The 23126-nt window shown below is 53.3% G+C and overlaps 1 protein-coding gene across 1 annotated transcript in view; it reads left to right on the forward strand.

The window, feature by feature from the left end:
- Positions 1 to 8949, forward strand: part of INPP5D (inositol polyphosphate-5-phosphatase D) — a 125719-nt gene extending 116770 nt beyond the window's left edge. Inside the window, exons 25-27 of the mRNA XM_047773787.1 lie at positions 1259 to 1525; positions 6237 to 6876; positions 7823 to 8949. Of these exons, the coding sequence (XP_047629743.1) occupies positions 1259 to 1525; positions 6237 to 6876; positions 7823 to 7825 (910 nt within the window). The 3' untranslated portion in view covers positions 7826 to 8949. The remainder of the gene's footprint in view (positions 1 to 1258; positions 1526 to 6236; positions 6877 to 7822) is intronic.
- The last annotated feature ends 14177 nt before the right edge of the window (positions 8950 to 23126 follow it).

The following is a 23126-nucleotide window of genomic DNA, read 5'->3' on the forward strand; positions in this document are numbered from 1 at the left end:
AAAAAGCCAAAAAGACAAAAAAAAAAGTGGCAACAGCACCTAGCGTACCGGTCCCCCTCCTTTCAGCCCCCACTGCCCATCCCTCTCACTCTTCCCCTCCCCCCCTTCCCCTCCCCCCACATGCACATCCACTCCCACCTCCAGCCCCTCCCAAGTCCATATCCAACTTCTGAGGCTGGTAGCCCTGGGCATTAAACCATCCCTGTCCATCTTTTTCTCCACTCCTATCCCACTAAGGAAAGTTCTGCAGCTCTTAAATGTCTGCTTGACTCCAGAATCAGGATGAGCGTAGGTCAAAAAATTACTTGCCATGTGACAGTATTAGAATCGACACTTATTTCTGAAGCAGCTCCATGGATGGGAGTAGGACATGCTCAGAACCAGGCTAGTTGAGCAGATGGGAGCTGGGGAGCGTTAGTTATAACCTGTATACTCAGAACTCTACCTGCTAGTTAGTTCTCCCGAGACCGCCATCCTACAAAGAAGGATGACATGTCTGTCACCAAGAGGCAGCATGGGGTGTGTCTCAGAGTCACCTCACCAAGGCTGGCCATCCCTTCGTCAGTGCTAGACTGACTCCCCGACAGCTGAGGCACCAGCCTTGACCTCTGTGCCCTCCACACTCACCTCCCCAGTGCCCACGTGGCTGTCTCCATCCTGATGCCTCGCAGACACACAAGCTGGCTGACCCAGATGGACCTCTCCATTTGTCACTTCCCTGCCCTCCCCCATGGTCACTCGGCCCCACCAGCCTCTCATTCCATTCTCCCCGCTTGCTCACTGGCCTTCAGACTGTTACACCACAGGGCCTTTGCACGTACTCTTACCGCTGTCTCCCTTCCCTTCCTTATCAGAGAGCCTTCCCTGGCCACGCTATGCCCAAGCGGTCCCAAGCCTAGTCTATCTCTGCCTCTTCTGTCACTCAGTCAGACCTCAGCAGTGTACAGACACCTGGTCTCTCCGCCACTGAGCTGGTTTGTTTGTCTCCCATGGTATGTTGGTTCCATGAGCACAGAGACTGTGTCTTGGTTACAACCGTAGTTTCGCCTCTTAGCCCCGGTGTCACCAGGCGGCACTCAGTAACTGTTCTGTCCAATGAATGAATGAATGGATGAACAAGTGAATGAATCCCCTGCCCCAGAAGTGAAGGGGTTGAGGAGAGCCTGAGGAGCTGCAGGGGACGTCAGAGGACACTGTCCTCAGACTGGTACTGAATCAGAGGAGCCCTGGGGTGTGACTTGGTGTGCCTCGCCCACAGGGTCCCTCCGTGTGGTGGCTCCAGCATCACTGAGATCATCAACCCCAACTACATGGGGATGGGGCCCTTCGGGCACATGAAGCAGACTCTGTCCCCCGACCAGCAGCCCACGGCCTGGAGCTATGACCAGCCCCTCAAGGACCCCTCCTTGGGGGCAGGAAGGGGAGACAGCCCTCCAACCCCACCCTCCCAGCCACCTGTATCACCCAAGAAGTTTTCAGCATCCACAGCAAGCCGAGGCCCCGGGCCCAGGACACAGGAGTCAAGGTGAGCGTCCTTGCACCAAGCCCTCTCCCTTCCCTGGGTTTTCACTGCCAGGCACCTGGCTCTGGAACAGAAGCCACGCGGGGGCAAGGATGTGTGTCCACTTTGGTCACTGACTCTTTCCTGGGGCCTGGAATAAGGTAGGCTCTCGGGAAATGCTTGTGGCATCTCCAGTTCCCTACCTTATTGGTGAAAACGTGAAAGCTTTTTTAAAAACAGGATAACAAATGTTAAACATGCTCCCAGAGAAAGACATTGCTCCTGTAAAACCAACCTGCACTGAGAAATTTGTTTCTATAAGCAGTGAACCCTCGTCCCCCTCTGACTCCCTGGAGGACCCTGCAGAACAGAGGTGGGAATTTCCACCTAGGAGTCCCTCTCCAGCTCCGAGTTCCCCTCTCTCACCTCAACCACAAGGGTTTCTGTTCCCATGCGCAATGTCCCTCTCTCTCCTGCTGAGGCCAATTTAAAAAAGCAGCAGCTGGGATTGGGAATTCCAAAGGGGAGAAGAGCAGCCAGCCTGCAGTGGGGCCTCCCTCTGAAACTTCGGGAAAACCCCAGCAGTTAGAGAAATTGGACCTGCATCTAGAATTGGTCCAGGCAGCATGTGCCATGTGCCCCGTGGACAGGAGCCAGGAAGGAGCCCCCACTGCTGCAGCTACTTGTCACAAGTACTGCCTTAACCAAGCAAACCCGTGCATGAGTGCCTCGTGCAGATGCAGGATCAGGGAGCCCTGTGAGTTTCTAGTACCCACAGGGTGACAATGGAAATTAAAAGTGCAGATCTTAATTAACAATGATTGGAGATGCACAAAATGTCATTGGCATCAGCTTCCTTTGGGGGCTGCCAGTTCTGTGTATGATGACTTCAAGGTGCCATGCTAGGCCTGTCTTTCCTCTCTGAGGTCCTACGTTCCTCAAGGCGTTCTCTGTCATATATCAAGAGCCAGGGAAGGCGTTCCCATCATGGCTCAGTGGTAACGAATCCAACTGGTATCCAGGAGGACACAGGTTCGATCCCTGGCCTTGCTCAGTGGGTTAGGATCTGGCATGGCCATGAGCTGCAGTGTAGGTCACAGACGCGGCTTGAATCCTGCCGTGGTTGTGGTGCAGCCCCAATTTGACCCATAGCCTGGGAACTTATTTATGCCGTGGGCGCGGCCCTAAAAAGACAAAAAAGAAAGAAAGAAAGGACAAAGCAGGGAAAGGCAAGTTGTCAAACACTGTGCTGTCATCTCCTGCCACTTCCAGCCCTCCGACACCTGGCCTGGCTGGGGATTCTTCTGGCTTGAAGGGCAGTTCAGTTTTCTTTCTTAAGCTTCTCAAAAGAAACTGGTTAGGGGATTGGAGATGCACAAAATATCATTAGCATCATCTTCCTTTGGGGGCTGCCAGTTCTGTTTATGATGACGTCGGGGTGCCAGAAGGAAGGAAGGAAGGGATGGAGGGAGGCAGGAGGATGGGACAGGACCTGCCCCCGAGCTTAGCCCTACCCCTAGTTTCCAGAATTTGTCGATAAGTTTGTGGACTCTGGCTTTTACATAAGAAACCTGGGGAAAGGAGAAGCAGCCTGGGAAAAATGAGGACAAAAGCCACCATAGGGTGGGTGCTGAGGCGCCTTTTTGGCAAATGTCATCTCCAGGCGACCCCAGGAATTGGAACTACAAACAACCACAGAGAACCAGGGGATTGTGCAAGGGGAATATTTTAAGTTCCTAAAGTCAGTGTGTCTTTGTGCCTAATAACTTGAACATAGCACCTAGCTTAGAACTGGGTGGGGACCTGTCCCCTCAGGTTTCATGGGTCGTAGCTTCAGAACGAGGTCATTTGTAGGCAAGGGGCCCAGGGTGGGTTCCAAGCTCACTTCTCAGCAAGGAGGTGACTGGAGGCAAGAAGCCTGCAGCTCCCCCGCCTGCCCGCAGCCTCTTGGCTGCTCCTGACCCCCACTCGGCCTGCACGAAGACTGTGGAAAAGGAGGTGTCACCAGCCGTTCCAACACTGCCCCACCACCACGTAGAGTGACCAGCTGTCCCGTCTGCCCATGACTGTCCTTTTTTTGGCATAAGAATCCCATGTCCCAGGAAACCCTTGAAGCCTGGTCAACCTGGGACAACTGGTCACCCTGGACCGATGTCGTGTGGTTAGAAAGAGGACTCCTCTTAGGGGAGTTCCTGTCATGGCGCAGTGGTTTACGAATCTGACTAGGAACCATGAGGTTGCAGGTTCGATCCCTGGCCTTGCTTAGTGGGTGAAGGACCTGGCGTTGCTGTGAGCTGTGGTGTAGGTCACAGACATGGATTGGATTTGGCATTGCTGTGGCTGTGGTGTAGGCCGGCAGCTACAGCTCTGATTAGACCTCTAGTCTGGGAACCTCCATATGCCGCAGGAGCGGCCCAAGAAATGGCAAAAAGACAAAAAAAAAAAAAAAGAGGTCTCCTCTTAGACTCTGCTGGGCGCTTCACTCCTTTAGAAAAGAACAGCCTCCAGAGTCAGGAGTGAGGGTGTTTTGCCACAGGCATCAACTCTGCCCTGGGCCCGGGCTCGCCTCCTCCACAGCCGTGGTTTCTTGTTGCCTTTGGTCAGGGATAAGACTTTTAAAAAGCTCCGTCGTCTTCCCCAGTGTCCCTGCCCCCACCAGGCCTTGCCCCCGCTGAGAGTGACAGAAGCCCCCCCTCAAAGAGAAGATGTGGCTCGCCCCATCTTCTGCTCTCTTCCCAGGGGAGTGAGCTTTGTGGTCACCGAATTGCTTGCATCCAGGGTCCGCTTCCTGGCCCTGCCCCTCCTTCTCTGAGGCAGGCCCCTCTCTCTCATCATGGAGAGTGGGCTTCCGGTGGCAGGCCAGGCAGTTTTCTTTTCTTCTTCTTGCTTCTTCATCAGAAATTTCTGGCCAATGCCACTTTCACCCTCCTGCCCCCTCCTCTCTGGGCTAACTCATAGCAAAGGTCTCTGGGGATCCAGGGAGGATGCAGAGGATGGCCTGAGCGGGGAGGGGCAGCCTTCCAAGGTCTTGGTACAAGGCCCCAACACTTCTGGTTATACAACTGCTTCCAGGTCTTTCCAAAGAGTCATGAGCAAAAACCCACGTCCACAGTCAAGCCCCTTGGGCATGTCCCTGAGGCTGGCCTCTCCGACCTCCCACGTCATCTTGTCTCCCTGGCACCTGCGCAAGGATGACATCTCGCCTCTGCCCCCTGCCCACACCTTCTCCCACAAAAGTCCATCAAGCCAAGGCTGCTCAGCAACTTCTGAGCCGCGTTTCAGCAGCACACGCTCCCTCAATAAGAGGCAGCACGGCCTGAACAGTTTAGTGCAGTTTCCAAGGGACCCACATTTTCTGCCCAACAGCTTCCTTATTTTGCAGAAAGTAGAACCCAGAACCCGCCCCAGGGCCCCGGGGAGATTATGCCGTTGGCCACAAAGTAAAATGTGTTCCCATTCCTGGTTCTCATCATCTGCTCAGCAGGAAGTCACCTCCAGAAAGAGCAGTAATGACTCAGGAAACAGACAAACGAAGGGAGCGCTCACCTACTCTGGGTGCAGCACGGAGTGCCCTCTCTGTCCGTCAGTCAGACAGGCCCGTTTCCCTGCTACTGGCTGGTGTCCTGATGCATCTGTCCAGGTTGCTTCTGATTTTCAACTTGACCATTGTTTCAGTCTTCTCACTCTGAGCGAGGACATGAAGGAAACCACCAGGAACTCTCTAGGGAGAGGACTCTGGGCAGAGGAAAGAACGCTGTGTTAGGAATTCCTGTTGTGGCTCAGCGGTAACGAACCTGACTAGTATCCATGAGGATGCGGGTTCCATCCCTGGCCCTGCTCAGTGGGTTAAAGATCCGGCATTGCCCTGAGCTGCAGTGTAGGTCTCAGACATGGCTTGGATCTGTGTAGCCGTGGCTATGGTGTAGGCCTACAGCTGCAGCTCCAATTCGACCCCTAGCCTGGGAAGCTCCCATATGCTGTGTGTGCAGCCCTAAAACAAAACAAAACAAAACAAAAAATTCTGTATTAACAGGGAATGTTGGCTCCCCTGAGCACAGATTCTCTCTGGTTCGCAGCGGCCTCCTGCACCTGGGGCAGTGTCTCACACTTGGGGGGCTCCTAGCATCTTGACCTGGGACCCTCAAGTAGCACAGGTGGTCATTGTGTAGGTGGTCTGGTCCCCTACAAGGCCTCTGTTCCCCTGAGGGTCAGGCAGAATTTGCTAGAGACACAGAGGAGAGGCTGCAGGCTTCTTGGGGGAAGCCAGGAAGGGAGGTGTGCTGGCAGTGGTGGGGGGCGTCAGCTCTGGCAAGCAGGCTTCTCTGATGAGGATGGAGGGGGGGGGTTGTGGCCTTGGGGTGCCATGTCAGCGGTCTGACCCCCTCAGTGAAGTCCCCCTGGCTCTCTAATGCTCTGGTGTGGTCAGTTTCTATGGTGAGAGCTGAGGTTACCTGTGAGATCATCCACATCTGAGTAACAACAGTACCCTCTCCTGTCATTTAAAAAAAAAAAAAAAAAAGATTTTCTTTTTAATTACAGTGGAATTCACAGAAAATGTAGCCTAGCATTTTAAACCGAAGAATTCGGTGGCCTTGAGCACTTCGCAATGTTTTGCAACCTCCACCTCCATCTAGTTGCAAACGTGGTGATCTTCCCAGGAGGAAACCCCACCCGCATTAAGCAGTCACTCCCCACGTGTGTTTCTTCCCCGTGCGTCCTCTTTCCCACGCTCCAGGCCCGGCGACGCGGGGAAGAGCGCGGGGGACGCCTTGCCTGCGGAGGACCTGCAGATGACCAAGCCCGAGATGTTTGAGAACCCGCTGTATGGGTCTGTGAGTTCCTTCCCTAAGCTGGTTCCCCGGAAGGAGCAGGAATCGCCCAAGATGCTGAGGAAGGAGCCCCCGCCCTGCCCGGACCCGGGCATCCTGTCACCCAACATCCTGCTCTCCAAAGCCCAAGAGGCGGAGGGCAGCAAGGGCACCGGCAAGCCGGCGCCCGCGCCCGCGCCCCTGCCCTTCCTCAGCCCCACACCCCGCCTCCGCTCCTTCACCTGCTCGTCCTCCGCCGCCACCGCCGAGGGCCGCCCGGCAGGTGGGGACAAGAGCCAAGGCAAGCCCAAGGCCCCGGCCGGCCCCCAGGCCCCGGCCCCGGTGCCCGTGCCGGTGCCGGCCAAGCGGCCCATCAAGCCTTCCAGGTCGGACCTGAGCCAGCCGCCCCCGCCCACGCCGGCCCAGCGGCCGCCGCTCCCGGTCAAGAGCCCGGCCGTCCTGCACCTGCAGCACTCCAAGGGCCGCGACTACCGCGACAACGCCGAGCTCCCCCACCATGCCAAGCACCGGCCCGAGGATGCCCCGGTCAGCAGGGCCGCCATGCAGGTGCGCGGGCGCGGGACTTCGGCCGCCCAGTCTGCGTGCGTGTGATGCGGCTGCACGTGGGAGTGCGTGTGTGTGTGATTCCACCACCGCACCCAGGAGTGTGTTCGGGTGCATGTGCGTGACACAACCCCCCCCCCCCAAGCCACGAGGGGATTCCAAGAAACAGGTGTTCTGGAAGCTGCCTATGAGAAAGGGTGTGGAGACAGGATTTGAACCCACCCTGTCCCCAGAGTCCCTGCTTCTACCCCGAAGGTGTTAAAGGCGGGGCTGTGGGTAAACTCTTGAGTCCTCCGTGACAGGCCCATAGGAATAGGCTTCACAAATACAAAAGCGCCCAGGTCTTTATTGCGTGATTATCCTCACTAGCGTCAGTGCTTAAAATTTCCCCAGTGTTAGAGAGACGCCACCCTCAGTGTCCCCTTCCTTCCTGTAGAAGGGATTTCTTTGTGACCAAAACTCATAGTGGTCAAGAACAGATTCAAGGGCCAGACGGTCTTGGGTTTGAATCACGGCTCTCTCGCTTTCTGGCTCGATGCCTCGAACCTCTGTTTACTCCTTTGTAAAAAGAGGGCTAGCGATGGAACCTGCCTCATAGGTTTATAGGGAAGATTAAATTTGATTATATCCCATTTCTCTGTGTTATAATTTCTGTGTAAATTCTATGTATTATCCATTCCACGTTATTTCGTATATATCATCTATTACTATGTGTGCATGTAACATATATGCGTATGTGTTGGAATGTATGGGAGTACTTAGAGTGTTGAGTCTCTTCAGCACTCGGTTAAAGGAAGCGTCCTCTAGCCCAGGGTGTGCAGGGACACGGGGACCTTTAGTTAAATCTGACAAGGCCAGGTTCACTGTACCCTCCATTAACCACTCGTGTTGCTGCAGGACAGCACTGGCAAGATTGCGGCTCTGACAGTCTTCTGTTCTTGTCCCGCAGTGAAGCCCCGTGAGCTGCCCGTGAGACGGGAGCCCAGAGGAGCAGCAGGACGCTGCTGGGACCCTCTCCCGGAACCTCTGTTCACGCCTCCTACCCAGCTTCCCACCAGGGCTTCGTGTTTTTCAGGAGGGGGCCAGCTTCTGTGGTCGGCGAGGTGCACTGGCTGCGAAACGTGGCCCTCAGTACTGAGGCTGGAAGGGAAACACACCTGACAGCACCAGCACCCCCGCACCCCCGGGCCCCCAGCTTGATCTTGGTACTTGGGACCCAAGAGCCTCGTTCCGGTCGCCGTTTTGAAGAAAGGAATTCACGTGCTGATGCATGGGTGGAGATATGAATAATAATAATAATATTAATAATAATAGCTACCCGTATGGAGCACTCAGCCCTGCCAGGTACCATGCTAAGTGCTTTACGGACGTGGTTCGTTGTCTTCCTCAGCCAACTAAAACCACATTCCCAGACCCCTCAGTTCGAAACAGGATGTCCTGAGTGGTTTGGACAGAGCATTAAAAATGAAGGCCAGCGACGTGAGTGGTTAATTTAGGGTACAGTGAGCCTGGCCTCGTCTAGCTTCCGTGGTGCAGAGTGCTTTAGCTAAAGCCGCAGGGGTCCGCCAGAGCCGGCGTGGAGCACAGGACTCTCCTACTTCTTGAGTCGGACGGAGAAAGAAAATCAGCTCCTCCTCTCCGGTGGACAGATCCAGCTGAGACGGGCGACACACAGGCCCTCCTCCGGGTGGGCAGCCACCTCCAGGCCACGGGCTGAGCTGATCCTCCAGAGCCTTATCTCATCCAGCTGGAAGCGTCTTTGCCTTGTTGTCCCCGAAAGCCAGCTCTCGCCTCCTGCCTGGATGCCCAGGAGGCCAGGCCTCTCGGTCCCCGGCTCTCAAAGCAACGCAGCCTTTTTTTTTCTGAGCTCTGTGGCTTTTCGGCCCTGCTTCCTCAGTTACTGGGAGGCTAGACTAGTGATGTCTTTTCTTGTGTGGCTTTTGGATATAACAGAAGTAATGTACGCAGCCCAGTCCAGCCCATCTCCTGTGTGTGTGACCAGGAGAAGGGGGGACACGGCCCACGTCGCCACATGCGTCGCTCCGTGTGACCAATAAATTGTATCTTTCTCACTCAGTTCCCATCTGCATGGCATTTTTTACTGATGCTTCAGCCACAGATATGCTTCTAGGCTGTTCGGGCTGCAGAGCAGCAGCCCGGGGTAGGGGGCGAGGGGAGGGTTCACAGTAGAGAAGAGCCAGCCTTGCCCTGACCAGAGGGGACTCTGTAGAATGAGTCTGAAGGTGGGCATGGACCAGGAACAGCGGCAGATGTCACGCATCTTCGTGGGACTTCCTGCGGCCACTCAGCTTCCACCAGCATCTCCCGATCACCACCACTGCCACCAGCCCCACCATCTGCTGTCTTCCAGCCACAAGCTCCTCCTGGCTTTTGTGTTCATTGCTAAGCTCCAGAGACAATAAACGCATGTAAACAGGAGTTCCCCAGCGGCCTAGCGGTTAAGGATCCAGCATTGTCACTGCTGTGGCTCAGGTCACTGCCGTGGTTGTACGTGTGATCCCTGGCCCACACGCTGCAAGGGTGGCCAAAAAAACCCAAAAAACAAAACAAATCCAGAAAGACAGCAGAATAAATCATTACAAAAAATACAAAAAAAAAAAAACATGTATAAACCATCACTGTGGCCTTCAGCTCCCCACATTCGGGGCAGCTTGCCCTGGGCATGGGTCAGGGAAATGTGCCCCACCCACAAGGCCAGCGTGGGTGTTGCTTGGCCCCCTGTCCAGGCTGCCCTGGCCTGGGCTGCTGTTGCCACCACCTCGGGCTCCTCCGCCTCTGCTCCTGTCTGCAGACACCAGCCTAGACTCCAGGCAGAGCACAAAAGAGTGACGTTCCTGCCATTTACTGTCCTTCAGCAACGACATGGGGACCGGCAGGGGTGAGACTGAAATCCCACTGCAACCGAGGCCCCTCACCCGCCCAATGGGATACTCTCACCCTGCAAGCTCGCCTCCTGGTCCCTACATGGAACCTGACCCGAGTCGCCGGGCACCCGCCTTCTGACTCCACTGGTCAAGAGCCAGGGTGGAGGGACAGCTGGAAACACGCAGACATCCTTTAGGCCAACGCTTCCTCCATCCATCACCCCGCGGCCAAGGACCCAGCCACTGGTGCCCGGGGCACCTGGGGATCCACTCCTGCCAGGGTGGGCTGGCGTGCTGCCAGGGGCCCGCAGCTCCCATTCAACCTGGGCTGGACGTCCAAGACCTCCTGCCCTTTGCTGAGGTCCTGGGAGAAGTGACTCAACAGCACTCTGAGTTCTGGCCGCTGAGCCAGCACAGTGGCCCCCAGGCCTCTCCCCTAAGCTCCAACACAAGCTGTGTCAGCACCAAGCCAGGTTTGACTGTGAATTTGTGATGCCTGGACCTGGAAACTGGAAATGGTGACATTTAAGACTTTTCATCCTTGTCCTTTCAACTGCTCAGCCCTGCACCTACATCTGGAGGTCCCCGACCACCTTTCTCCTTGGGCTCTGATCCCCACACCATCAGCTCCTGCCCCGCTCCCCCCGCCCCCAGCCAGAGTTCTCTGTCTGCTTCATGCCCAGTCCCCAGCCTCCCAAACACCCCACTCCCCATCATTGACCTCAAGATGTAAGGGGAACCCAGAAATTCCCTCCTCTTTATCACCTGAGTCATTTACTTCTATTTTGTTTCTGCCATTCTCCCTCCACCAAGCTCCCTGACCCAGGAGGTGGATTATTCACGAAGCTTTCCTCACAGCGGTGCCTCCGACCCCTGCAGTGAGCTCTGTGTTTTTTCCTTCTGTGCATGATCTGAAAGCTGGTTGAAAACAGCAGCTTTTATGCCAACAGGAAGGCGCTGTTATCCTGATGGACCTTCTCTAACAGCAGCCCGCATCCAGCCCCACCACCCCCAGCACGGCTGCTGCAGCTCCAAGCCTGAGTTCCAGGGTCAAGGTCAGCTGTGCCGCTCCTCCCTGGGCTTTGATTCTTGTTCCGTGCCATTTTTTCCACCCCCAGGAGGGAAATTAGTGAGTCATTCAGAAAAGCTCTCTCCTCTCCCACTGCTACCTTCTCTACCCCAGCCCACAGGGTCTCTCTTTGCACGCCCTTAAAATAGCTTCTTTCTCTGGCAAACTAATTTCCATGGAGATCCAGCGATCTGAAGGCCTGGAAGCTTTCTGCAAAGCAGCCAGCCCAGCTCCCAGCCTTCACTCCAACAGACAGAGACCCTTTATCATGCAAATGTCTGGTCTCACCCCCACTGACACCCCCACCCACAGCCTGAGAGTGGCACCCCACCCCCGCCAGGTTCCTTTTTGGGAACCTCTGCTCCGTGCTGGGAATGGAACTGGTGGGGAGGGACCTGCAGGGACAGTCTCCTTGCTGGTCTGTGCTGGTCACTTTTCTCTCGGGCCAGAGTCCCAGACCCCTGGGCTGTGCCAGGAGTGATCTTATACCAGGCATGTACAGCTCCTGGTCTACCCTCAACCACACACATGCTGATGGCGTGTGCTGGGCCCCAGGGATCAGCACGTTTATCAAGGGGGACCACTGCAGGGAGCTATGGAGCCGGAAGGACTCGGGGGGAGGGAGGGCTTAGACGTCTTGTCTTTCATTTTCTGGAAATATGATCTTATAGCAGGCACAGCTTCACTGAGCCTCAATCTCCTCGTCTATAGAGTTGGGAGAAGGGAGCCCTCTGCCTGGTGGGGTTCTGCGGATTCGGTGAGCTCGGGTCTGCCCCTGGCCCGTTCCTCCTTCCTGGAAAGCAAGACCGTGGGGGGACGGCCCGCGGGGACTCTGCACAAGGGACCAGGAGGAAAAGGTCCGGGCGGCGGTGGATTGGGCCTCCAGGAACTAGAGGAATGTCCTAGAAGGAGGGGGGTCAAGCCCCCCCCCCCCCGTGTGGGCAAAGCCGGTGACCTACAAACAAAGCAGGAAACCCAGGGCCAGGCGAGACTCGGAAAGCCTTGAGGACAAGGGATGCTGAGCCCAGATGGGCTAGTTGAAACCAAGGAGGGACTGGTTGAGGCCAGGGAGACTAGTTGAGGTTAGAGGGGGCCAGATGAGGCCAGACAGGCTAGTTGAAGCTAAGGAGGAATTAGTTGAGGCCAGAGAGACTAGTTGAGGATAGAGGGGGCTAGTTGAGGTCAGAGGGGGCCAGTTAGGTCCCTTTAGCTACGCAGACCTGAGCCAGTGGGAGGGGACACGCAGGGAGGACCTGAGGACCTGAGCCAGTGGGAGGGGACACACAGGGAGTCCCCGAGCTGGCGCCGCCTCTAGTCCACGGCAGTGCTGGCCGGTGCTCTCGGCCTTTTGGGACAAGCTGGCAGTCGTCCCAGTCACCACACACAGCTCCATGACCCACGCAGTCCTGGTCTGCCCTGTCCCACGTGCAACAGCTCTGGCCCATCTGCTTCTCCCTCCATGGGCTTCTTCCCATTTCCCTAACCGAGTAAATGACTCACAGCCAGTGCCTCATCCTGCAGAGACGCAAGCAGTGACACAAGCAGACAGGGACACATGGCTGCTCGCATGTTTTGGAAGGTCAAGAGCAGCCCTCACTCCCAGCTGCCCACCTGAACTTGCACCGCCTGAAATTTAGCACCGTGGTGCTTCCTGGACCGTGGAGCCAGTGGGCAAGGGACCACTAGATGCCAGGAGGAGTGACAGGCATGACACGTGGTCCTGCAGCTCTGGCAGGACCCTGAAGGAGCGGGAAGGGGCAGGGGGCAGAGGCCACCCTCTCTGCATTACGTGGAATCATGGTTTAGTGCGGGGGATGTGAATTGGATTTTCATACCTAATTGTGAGCATGTTCCCAGAAGTGGTTTGTCTCGTTTCAGGGTTTTGTTGTGGTGGTGGTTGTTTGGCCACACCTGTGGCACATGGATCCAGGCCAGGGGTAGAATCGAAGCCACAGCTGTGGCAAGGCCAGAGCTTTAACCCACTGCATCGGAACACGGATTGAACCAGCGCGTCCACATCAACCTCTGCCTCTGCAGACAAAGCCAGGTCCTTAACCCACTGTGCTGCAGCGGGAACTCCTCACTTCAGTCATTTTAAAAGACCCTTCAGTGTAGGTGGTAGCTAAGGGCACAGACTGCAGCCAGACTGCCTCAGTGGGCTGAAGTGTGCCAGGCTCCGTGCAGGCCCTGAGGACTCACGAGGAATAGGGCAATAGCCTGGCCTTCAGGAGCAGCAAATGCACCAGCCAGTAGTTATATTGCCACGTGTGTGGACAAAAGACCGGGTGAGGCTTTCCTCCAGGGTGGCTGGGAGAAGGTGCTATGATTTAATATTTGGAACGATCGTCCCCGTGGTGGTGAGGGTCTGGGGTCAGGTTTAGCCCCAGCCCCACCTCTGACCCATGGTACGACCTTGTCTAAGCCCTTAACCTGCCGCTGCCTCCTTTATCCATCTGTACAAAGGTGAGAATAACAGCATCAGCCTTGCGGGGTCCTTGGGAGGACAGACCTGCTGGGGATAAATAACCCTGGCTGCACGTCCACCCTCAGCAGCTGTGATCAGCCTGGCGATCTGACCAAACCATGTCGTTCTCGTTTCCATGTCAGCCTCGGATGCCGCAAGGTCACTGGCACAGAAGCTGCCGTGAGCCGTTCAGAACCCCTTCTCCTGGGCGGCTCCTTCACCCCTGGCTTCTCGGCCCAGGTCCTGGCTCCAGATCTGACAAACAGCATGGCACTGGCCAGGTCCCTTCTGCAGGCCACACCCATGATACACAGGACAGGGAAATCCCAAACCCGGGGCCTGCCAGGAGGGGCCCGAGCCACCAAACCCGGCCTCGGCGCCAGTGCCCGGCGCCAGCAAGCCTCCAACGACACCCATCTCCTCACTCTTTTCCCTGGTCCTCTTAGGTTTTTTCCCACCCATCCCTGGAAACCCATCCTATCTCGCTGCAGATGGACTAGAACAAAGCAGCAGCAGGCCCGGCACAAACAAGCCTCCATCGGCAGGTTAACCCCTGGGGAGACTAACCCACCCGGAACTAAGAGACGAAGGCTGCTCCCTGTAGGGCAGGGGCTCAGCCTCCACACGACTGACACTTGTGGGCCAATCATTCTTTGTGGTCTCTGCGTTGAAGGAAGTTTAGCAGGACCCCCAGCCTCTGCACTAGATGCCAGCACACGCACACTCCTGCCCCCCACCGCGGCCAGGCATTGCCACGTGTCCCCTGGGGAGGGGAAGGGGCACATCCCCCCCCCCCCGGAAATGAGTAACTGTCACACCACACATCCCCTAGAGGCATTTTTTGAAGATAAGGGCACTAATTCTGACCCCCAACAACAACCACTAAAAGGAGGAAGCTAAGAAAAGGAGGCACTCCCCTCAAATACATAGAAGCTCGCCAGGCCACTGAGGCGCCTTCCATTTCAAGGGACAAAGGTGTGGAGGTCACCCCGGGGGATGGGGTGTATCACCAGGGTGCAGGGGATGTGAGGACATGGCACAGCCCTGCCTCCGGGGAATGGGGACAGCAGAGCCTTAGCAGTCAGGGTCCAGAAGCCCCTGGGAGCCCAGGCTCAGCCCTGGCGCCCCTCCCTGATTGATGGACCCCATTCCTCATGCTGCTGTTTTTACCTCTACTTGGTCGCTGGTCCTGGCCCTTACTTGGTATATCTGACATTTAAAATGTCCAAGGAGGAGTTCCCATTGTGGCTCAGTGGTTAACGAATCCGACTAGGAACCATGAGGTTGAGGGTTTGATCCCTGGCCTTGCTCAGTGGGTTAAGGATCCGGCGTTGCCATGAGCTGTGGTGTAGGTTGCAGACGTGGCTCAGATCCCGCGTTGCTGTGGCTCTGGTATAGGCCGACGGCTACAGCTCCGATTCGACCCCTAGCCTGAGAACCTCCATATGCCGCAGGAGCAGCCCTAGAAAAGGCAAAAAGACAAAAGATAATAATAAAATAAAATGTTCAAGAAGGCCAGCATATGGTCAGTTAATCTCCATTAGCTCTTATGAGTTGGGGTTCCCCAGAAACAGACTCTGAGACAAAGCCTCAAATGCAAGGAAAGTCTGTCAAGAGGTAGGGAATTGAGACCGGGAAGGAAAGGAAGCCAGTAAAGGATGCCCTCGGAGCAGGTAGCCGCCGTGGCCAAACTGTGGGCACCAGGGTGGAACACACACCTGTGTTATCCACCCAAAGAAGGGAGCGCTGTGTTCCTGTTGTGGCTCAGCGGTAATGAATCCGACCAGTATCCATGAGGATGTGTGTTTGATCCCTGGCCTCGCTCAGTGGGTTAAGGGTCTGGCATTGCCGTGAGAACTTTTATGTGCCACAGGCTTGGCCCTAAAAAGCAAAATGACGACAACAAAAAACCAAGAGGAGAGAGCTCAGTGCTTCTACACACCCGCTCTCATGAGCCACGGTTAAGGCCTGCCTCTGGGGATGTCAGGTCCACAGCAGATAATACAGCTTATACAGCAAAGCCCATCCTGATGGACAGAGAGGGCGCTCAGGCCTAAGAGCCACGCGAGGGCAGTGGGACTGGCAGGCATGACAGGGTGGCACACCAACATGTCTGCTCCAACATGATAGGATCAGTGCTCCCAGACAGAGTTCTAGAACCAGGCCAGCCACCAGGACTAGCCTCTCCTGTTGCAATGCTGTGCCTCTGGGCTGAGACTCCTGGGTGCTCAGAAAGATCTCTCTGAAGAGATATTTAGTGTATGTATATCCCAAATAGCACAGTGAGAGGCTGAATATACACTCAGACAATGGCCAGACCATGTATAAAGACAGAACTCTCGGGAGTTCCCTGGCGGCTCAGTGAGCTGAGGATCTGGCGTGGTCACTGCTGTAGCTTGGGTCACTGCTGTGGCACAGGTTCACTCCCCGGCCTAGGAACAGCTGCACACTCTGGATGTGGCCAAAAAAAAGAAAACCAAAAACCCCCCAAAAGCAGAACTCTGACCCACAACCGGGAGCAACCAGCCCAGGAAACCAAGCCCTTCCCTACCGTAACCAGCCCAGGAAAGCAGCCTGCATTAAGTCAGGCTCAGGGAAGTGCGATGGCTGTGTCTACTGACAATCCGGGAGGCCCAATGGCCAGGACTTGAGTAATAACCGTCAGCTTCCCCCCTGTTTGTCCCCATCTCCAACTTAGGACCCACCAGAGAAGGCCGCATATGGAGCCCCAACCAGCCACGTAGGACACCTCACTTCTCATTGGCCACCTCCAGCTTGCCCAGGCCCACGGTCCCCAGGGACCCCCCGCAGCCCTCCCCTTCGCCAGCAGAAAGCGTCCCCACGCTTCTGCTTGCCCTTGAGCTCCGCCAAAAACGCCACTGGAGGCGGGTGACCCCCTCTCTGCTGCAAGTTTGAATTGCCTTTACTGTTCTCATCTCATTGGTCTTCATTTATTTCTACAATAAGTATATCTCAAATAATTTACACTAAAAAGGTATGGGTTTTTTAATCTGATATTAAATTGAACTGGGCTTCTAATTTTTTTTTTTTTTGGTCTTTTTAGGGCCCTACCATGGCACATGGAAGTTGCCAGGCTAGGGGTTAAATGGGAGCTGCAGCTGCCAGTCTACAGCACAGCCACAGCCATACCCAGTCTGAGGCACATCTGCAACCTATGGCACAGCTTGCAGCAGCACAAGAGGCTTAACCCATTAAGCGAGGCCAGGGATCGAACCTGAAACCTCATGGTTCCTAGTCAGATTGTTTCCGATGCACCACGACAGGAACCCCACTCCTCGGGTTCTTAACCAGCTGAGCCACAACAGGAACTCCTGCGCTCCTGGATTTTCCCTGGCAACACTAATGCCGCTTCATCTACATGGGGATCCAGATAAAGGCTTCACCCTCTGGAGTTGGAGGCCTGCGGTGCTTCCACAGCTGGAAGGAGGCATTTCAAATCTCCAAGGTACCTGCCTTGTTCTATCCCACAGGCTTATAGACAAATGTGGATCATACCTGAAACGATTATTGTGGATTATTACGGGGCAGCAAGGCGCCCACTGAGTAACCCACAGAAAACTGCTTTAAAACCCTCATTGCCTTTCTCGAGCTCTTGGCCATGGGGCAGCCCCCTGCCCCTCCCCCTCCCCTCTCCCATCTCCCCCCTCCCCTCTCTGCCCCCCCCCCACCTCCACACCCATCCTTCCTCGAGCTCCTCTCTCTGTCCCAGCACACGTAATCCCTTTGGTGCCAAGTCAAATTTAGACACTCCCCATGGTCCATCTCTGTCTTTCCTCTGTGGGACCAATAAATGTACAAGGCGTAAGTCATGACTCTGTAATACTTTTCATATATATGTATATATGCATTTGAAAATAAACCCAACCATTTGAGCTCAGTAATTATATTTGCAAGTTAACCCAGTAATCTGGGGAGAGTAGAGGTCTTTATATGCATATAACCCATGACTGTGAATAGATAGACCTGACTGTGTAGGAGACAGCACTCAAGAAAGATATTAATGACACCATTTATGGGGGTGCAGGCATCTAAGAGAACTAGCAAAGGAGGATGGGGTACCCAGGGACCAGCAACAGCAGAAAGTCCTCACTACCCAGAGAGCTGAAGCAGAGGGTGGTATTACCCTTGGCAGTGGGAGCTGAAGTCAGGAAGGGAGGCCCCTGCCAGAAGCTGCAGCCATTGAAAAAAACAAAAACAAACCAAAAAAACCCACCAAGAACAGTAGAGAAGGATGTGGGTTAAAGACACCTTGACCTCTCTCTCCTGCCTTTTTATTTCCCGCTGTTTCTTCCCCCTGGCCAAACCCAACCACGGGCCAGAGGACAAGGGAGGTCAGGTAGGGGTACTGTCCCCGGAAGTCAGCCTGCAGACATGGAACCCGCTGAGAAGGGCAGAGAATGGGTGAGGAGGAGGGTGGGCAAAGGGAGAAAAACCAGCATAACTTATTACAAAAAATGAGTAAGATCTTCCATCTTTTTTTTTTCTTTTAGGGCTGCACCTGCAACAAATGGACGTTCCCCGGCCAAGGGTTGAATAGGAGCTGTAGCTGCTAGTCTACACTACAGCCACGGCAACACCAGATCCAAGCCTCATCTGTGACCTGCACCACAGCTTGCAGCAATGCCAGATCCTTAACCCACTGAGCGAGGCCAGGGATCGAACCTGAATCCTCCCAGAGACAGCACTGGGTCCTTAGCCTGCTAGCCACAATGGGAACTCTGTAAGATTATCTTTTGATGGCAACTCTTTCAAACTATACTTACACTGGGAGTAAAGGAAGTTAGGGTGTGGAGGGGGTCAGGGGAAATGGGAGCACATGTCCAAACAATTAAGAAAAATAGACCTTGACAGCAATTGGCATGACAGTCATTCTTAATTACAGGAGCTAACAGAGTGGGATGCCTGGCGTGACTTACAACAAAGTAATTTGTTTTGGCTTGGAAAGCAGAATGGTTTTTATAACAGATTTTTCCGATTATGTTTTGCTTATGTTAATATGAGGATTGGATGCCTCAAGGAAATACCACGTGATCACAAAGCAGGACCCCTCAGAAGCACGCGGCGTGCCAGGTGGAAGCCAGGCTGGGATCTCACAATTTGCTACAGACAATGAAAAAGTGAATGGCAGATTGGCTTTGGTTTCGTGGGGGCTGCTCCCTCCAGCTGGTCTGTCAAAGCATGAGGGGCAGTGACTGCACCTCATCCTTTTTCTGGATGCCTCAAAAATAATGACACTCAAACATCACTGTGCATGAGAGTCACCTGAGGAGCCTGTGGGAATGCAGGTCCCCAGGCCCGCTGGAAGGACAGGTTCCCTTGGTCTTGAGGGCGCCTAGGAATCTGAATTGCAACAAGCATTCCGGATCATTCTGATGCTGGGGTTGGGACATCACATTTGGGAAACGCTATTCCCAAAGTCTGAAGAGACAATTCATACACCAAGGAGACAGAGTGGTGTATTAAAGTGGGGCAATGATTTGGCTCAGAGTTGGGTTTGAATCCCAACTTCACCTTTAACTAGTTGAGGCCAGTTACCTTCCCTGACTGTCACATGCAAGAGGGATATAAAGTGTCCCTGAGTGTGTACTCGAAGGTAATAACTGAAAAGCCAAAATCATGATTAATACACACTGGCACTTGGTATTTGCACCCAGAAGCTTCTTTTTCTTTGGCCGCAAAGTTCCTGGGCCAGGGATCGAACCGGTGCCACAGCAATGACCTGAGCCACAGCAGTGACAATGCTGGATCCTTAACCTCCTGAGCCACCAGGGAACTCCATGTACCCAGAGGCTTCTTGAGTGAGACTGTCTCAAGACGATGGGGCCCTGGAGGTCCTACCTGCAAAGGCCCATGAGAATGGGACCTGTGCACCATGCCAGCCCTGATGCCCGTGCTGTGTCCTTGTGGAGGTCATACGTTTCACAGTGTTTGAGGCTCGTTCTTTCCTTGTTTCCCCTCTGGAAATTATTATTCATCCTGCAGCATATGGACAACAGGTTTTTTTACCCATCGCTCTCTCATCGTTGGCATTACACTATTCAACAATATGGTGTTAACAAAAAATATTAAAACTAGCCGTCTTAAATTTTTGGTTCTGGTTCTTAGCGTAGCAAAGTGAAAAGGAAAATCTTTTGCACAGTCCCAGGGGTGCAGAAACATTTAGAAATGATTCTAAATCCAGACTCTCAGATGACAGAGGGGTTGTTTTATGTCATTCTGTAATTTCTATTTCACAGCCTGTTCTGTGTGCTGGGATGAGGACTTTAATGAAGTCAGAATGCTAAATTTAGGTGAACTTTTGCGCTCTGTTCATGGATCCTTTTTTTTTTTTTTTCTTTCTTTCCTTTTTATGGCCATCCCTGTGGTGTATGGAAGTTCCCAGGCTAGGGGTGGAATCAGAGCTGCAGCTGCCGGCCTACGCCACAGCCACAGCAACACCAGCACCACATCCAAGCTGCATCTATGCCCTACGCTGCGGCTTGCAGCAATGCAGGATCCTTAACTCACTGAGCAAGGCCGGGGGTCAAACCTGCATCCTCATGGATACCAGTCGGGTTCTTAACCTACTGAGCCACAACTGGAACTCTGCTCTCCATTCCTTGTGGTTTTTTTTTTTTTTTTTTGCTATTTTGTGGGCCACTCTCGTGGCATATGGAGGTTCCCAGGCTAGGGGTCGAATCGGAGCTATAGCCGCCAGCCTATGCCACAGCCACAGCAACGCAGGATCCGAGCCGCGTCTGCGACCTACACCACAGCTCACGGCAACGCCGGGATCGTTAACCCACTGAGCAAGGGCAGGGATGGAACCCGCAACCTCATGGTTCCTAGTCGGATTCGTTAACCACTGCGCCACGACGGGAACTCCCTCCATTCCTTGTGAATGCATTTTGCTGTCATTTAACTGGCTGTGCATCTTGGCATCAGACCCCCAGGCTGCAAAGCAAGAATCAGACCTCATAATGCAACAGTCTTGATGAGGCCCAGATTCTGACTGCAGTGGGTCTTTCCCAATCTTTCACTTAATTGACTTTCAGTGAATATACAGAAAAAGAGTTTCCATTGTTCCTATGATATCACCCTAATTAGACACGAATATGTGAAAATACAAGCCTTGAGGAATAGTTTATGTCATGTAATTACCAATCGTAGATGGCATATAATAAGCTCCAAATTTTTTGGTCAGTAAATAGCCCACAAATACTGTTTATTACGTGGAATAAATTTAAACCACAAGCTGTTCCCAGCAAGCCATTCAAAACCTTTACTTAACAACTGAAGTCCAAAATCTACAGTACCCTGTTAGTGACTGTAAAATCTGATGAAGCCCTACTAGACCTTCAAACTTAGGTGTACCTAAGAATCACAGGACAGGTTACATAAAAACGCAGGTTCTCTCCTGTGCTGTGGGCGGGAATGTAAATTGGTACAGACACCATGGAGAACAGTATGAAGGTTCCTTCAAAAACTGAAAATAGAGCTACCATGTGATCCAGCAATGCCTCTCCTCAGAATATACCTGGAGAAAATTCTAATTCGAAAAGATACAGGCACCCAGTTATGGTGCCTGTATCTACAGCACTTAAGACATAGAGGCAACCTGAAAGTCCATCAACAGAGGAACAGATAAAGATGTGGTACCTACATACAATGGAATAGTACTAGGCCATAAAAGAAACAAAATAATGCCATATGCAGCAACATGGATGGACCCAGAAATGATCATATTAAGTAAGCCAGACAAATATCATATGATATTGCTTACATGTGTAATCTTAAAAAAAAAAAAGCTACAGAAGTTCCCGTTGTGGCTCAGTGGTTAACGAATCCGACTAGGAACCCTGAGGTTTCAGGTTCAATCCCTGGCCTTGCTCAGTGGGTTGAGGCGCCACCATTGCCGTGAGCTGTGGTGTAAGTCACAGACGCAGCTCAGATTCGGGGTGGCTGTGGCTGTGGCTGTGGCTGTGGTTGGCAGCTGCAGCTTTGACTTAACCCCTAGCCTGGGAACCTCCATATGCTGAGGGAGAGGCCCCAGAAATGGCAGAAAGACAAGAAAAAAAGATACAAATGATCTTATTGGCAAAACAGAAAGAGATTCACAGACATAGAAAACAAAGTTACAGTTACCAGAGGGGAAAGGGGAGGGTGGGTAATTAGGAGGCTGGGATTAACATACACACACTACTATGTATAAAACAGATAACCGATAACCAGCAAGGATGGACCTACTCTGTGGCACAGAGAAATATACTCAGTATTTTATAATAACCTGTAAGGGAAGAGACTCAAGTGTGTGTATGTATATACATATATATATACATATATATATATACACACACACAATTCAGATATTTATATGTTGAGATATATATATTCAGATGTATACATAATATATATATCCGAATCTCTGTGCTGTACACCTGAAGTCAACATGACATTGTAAATCAACAATACTTCCGTTTTTTAAAAATGCAGGTTCTTGGGGCCACCCATAGAGACTCCGATTCAGTAGCTCTGAGGACTGGGAAGAGTTGAACGAGAACTTGCATCTTAAGCATCTCCCCAGGTGATGCTGACGTAGCTCGTTGGGCCCTCACTAGCCCATTTTTCCTGGAGGCCCTCCTGCCTCATTTTTCCCTGCCCATGGCCACTCCCAACCCAAGTATCCTTTTCAGCACTGGCTGCTGGCAGGTTCTTCCCGCCCTTGAACGCTTGACTTGACCACTAATGAGGTAAAGTCCCACAAATCCAGCAGGATCCCCACAGAGAAAGCTCAGAGAGGTTCTGATACTTGGTTGCCCAGGGCCAGATAAAAACGTGCTGTCATTTGTGCTCTTTTCTTGATCCTTGGTACTCCATAGGGTGGGTCTTGTGTGTCCTTTGTAGAGGAAGAGACCGAGGTTCAGGGAGGTCAGGGCACTTGACAAAGTTCACACAAGAAAGTGGAGGAGGTCCCGTCGTGGCGCAGTGGTTAACGAATCCGACTAGGAACCATGAGGTTGCAGGTTCAATCCCTGGCCTTGCTCAGTGGGTTAAGGATCCAGCATTGCCGTGAGCTGTGGTGTAGGTCACAGACTCAGCTCGGATCTGACGTTGCTGTGGCTGTGGCATAGGCCAGCGGCTACAGCTCGAATTGGACCCCTAGCCTGGGAACCTCCATATGCCACAGGAGTGGCCCTAGAAAAGGCAAAAAGACAAAAAAAAAATGTGGAGACTGAGCCGGGGCTCAGGCTTCAAGCTCATTCTTACCTTGTCAAGGGCTTGGCTTTATTGCCAGGATATGTGGCGGTGGGGTGAGCATCTGACATCAAAAAATAAAGCAGTCACCTCTGGGCATTAACTTTCTATGCAAGAGAAGATTACTCTGTCTTCACAGAACCACGGCTACACAGGAAATGATGAAAATTCTAAGAACAGGCTCGCTCAGTCTCTCTCTTCAGACCTGTTACAACACTTCCATCTTATGGTCAGGTGTGGAAATATGAAATTAACTGGGATCCTGGTCTGCCTCCCATTGTCAAACCCTCCATCAAGCGCCCAAGGACAGCCCGGCTAGGCTCCCTGGGGTTGCCCGGGGCACCACAGGAACTGTTTTTTCAACAGGATCAGAAACGGGATCTTCACAAAGGTTAACTCTGAAGGGTTCAGAGTTGAGTTTTGCAGTTTTGATGGTTTTGGAGTTTTGAGTGTCTGCTCAGACTGTCGTAATAAAATATCATACCGTTCAGGGAATTCCCATCATGGCTCAGGGAAAATGAATCTGACTGGCATCCATGAGGACGCAGGTTCAATCCCTGGCCTCGCTCAGTGGGTTAAG

The sequence above is a fragment of the Phacochoerus africanus genome, chromosome 3, assembly GCF_016906955.1.
Source record: "Phacochoerus africanus isolate WHEZ1 chromosome 3, ROS_Pafr_v1, whole genome shotgun sequence".
NCBI classification, from domain to species: Eukaryota; Metazoa; Chordata; class Mammalia; order Artiodactyla; family Suidae; genus Phacochoerus; species Phacochoerus africanus.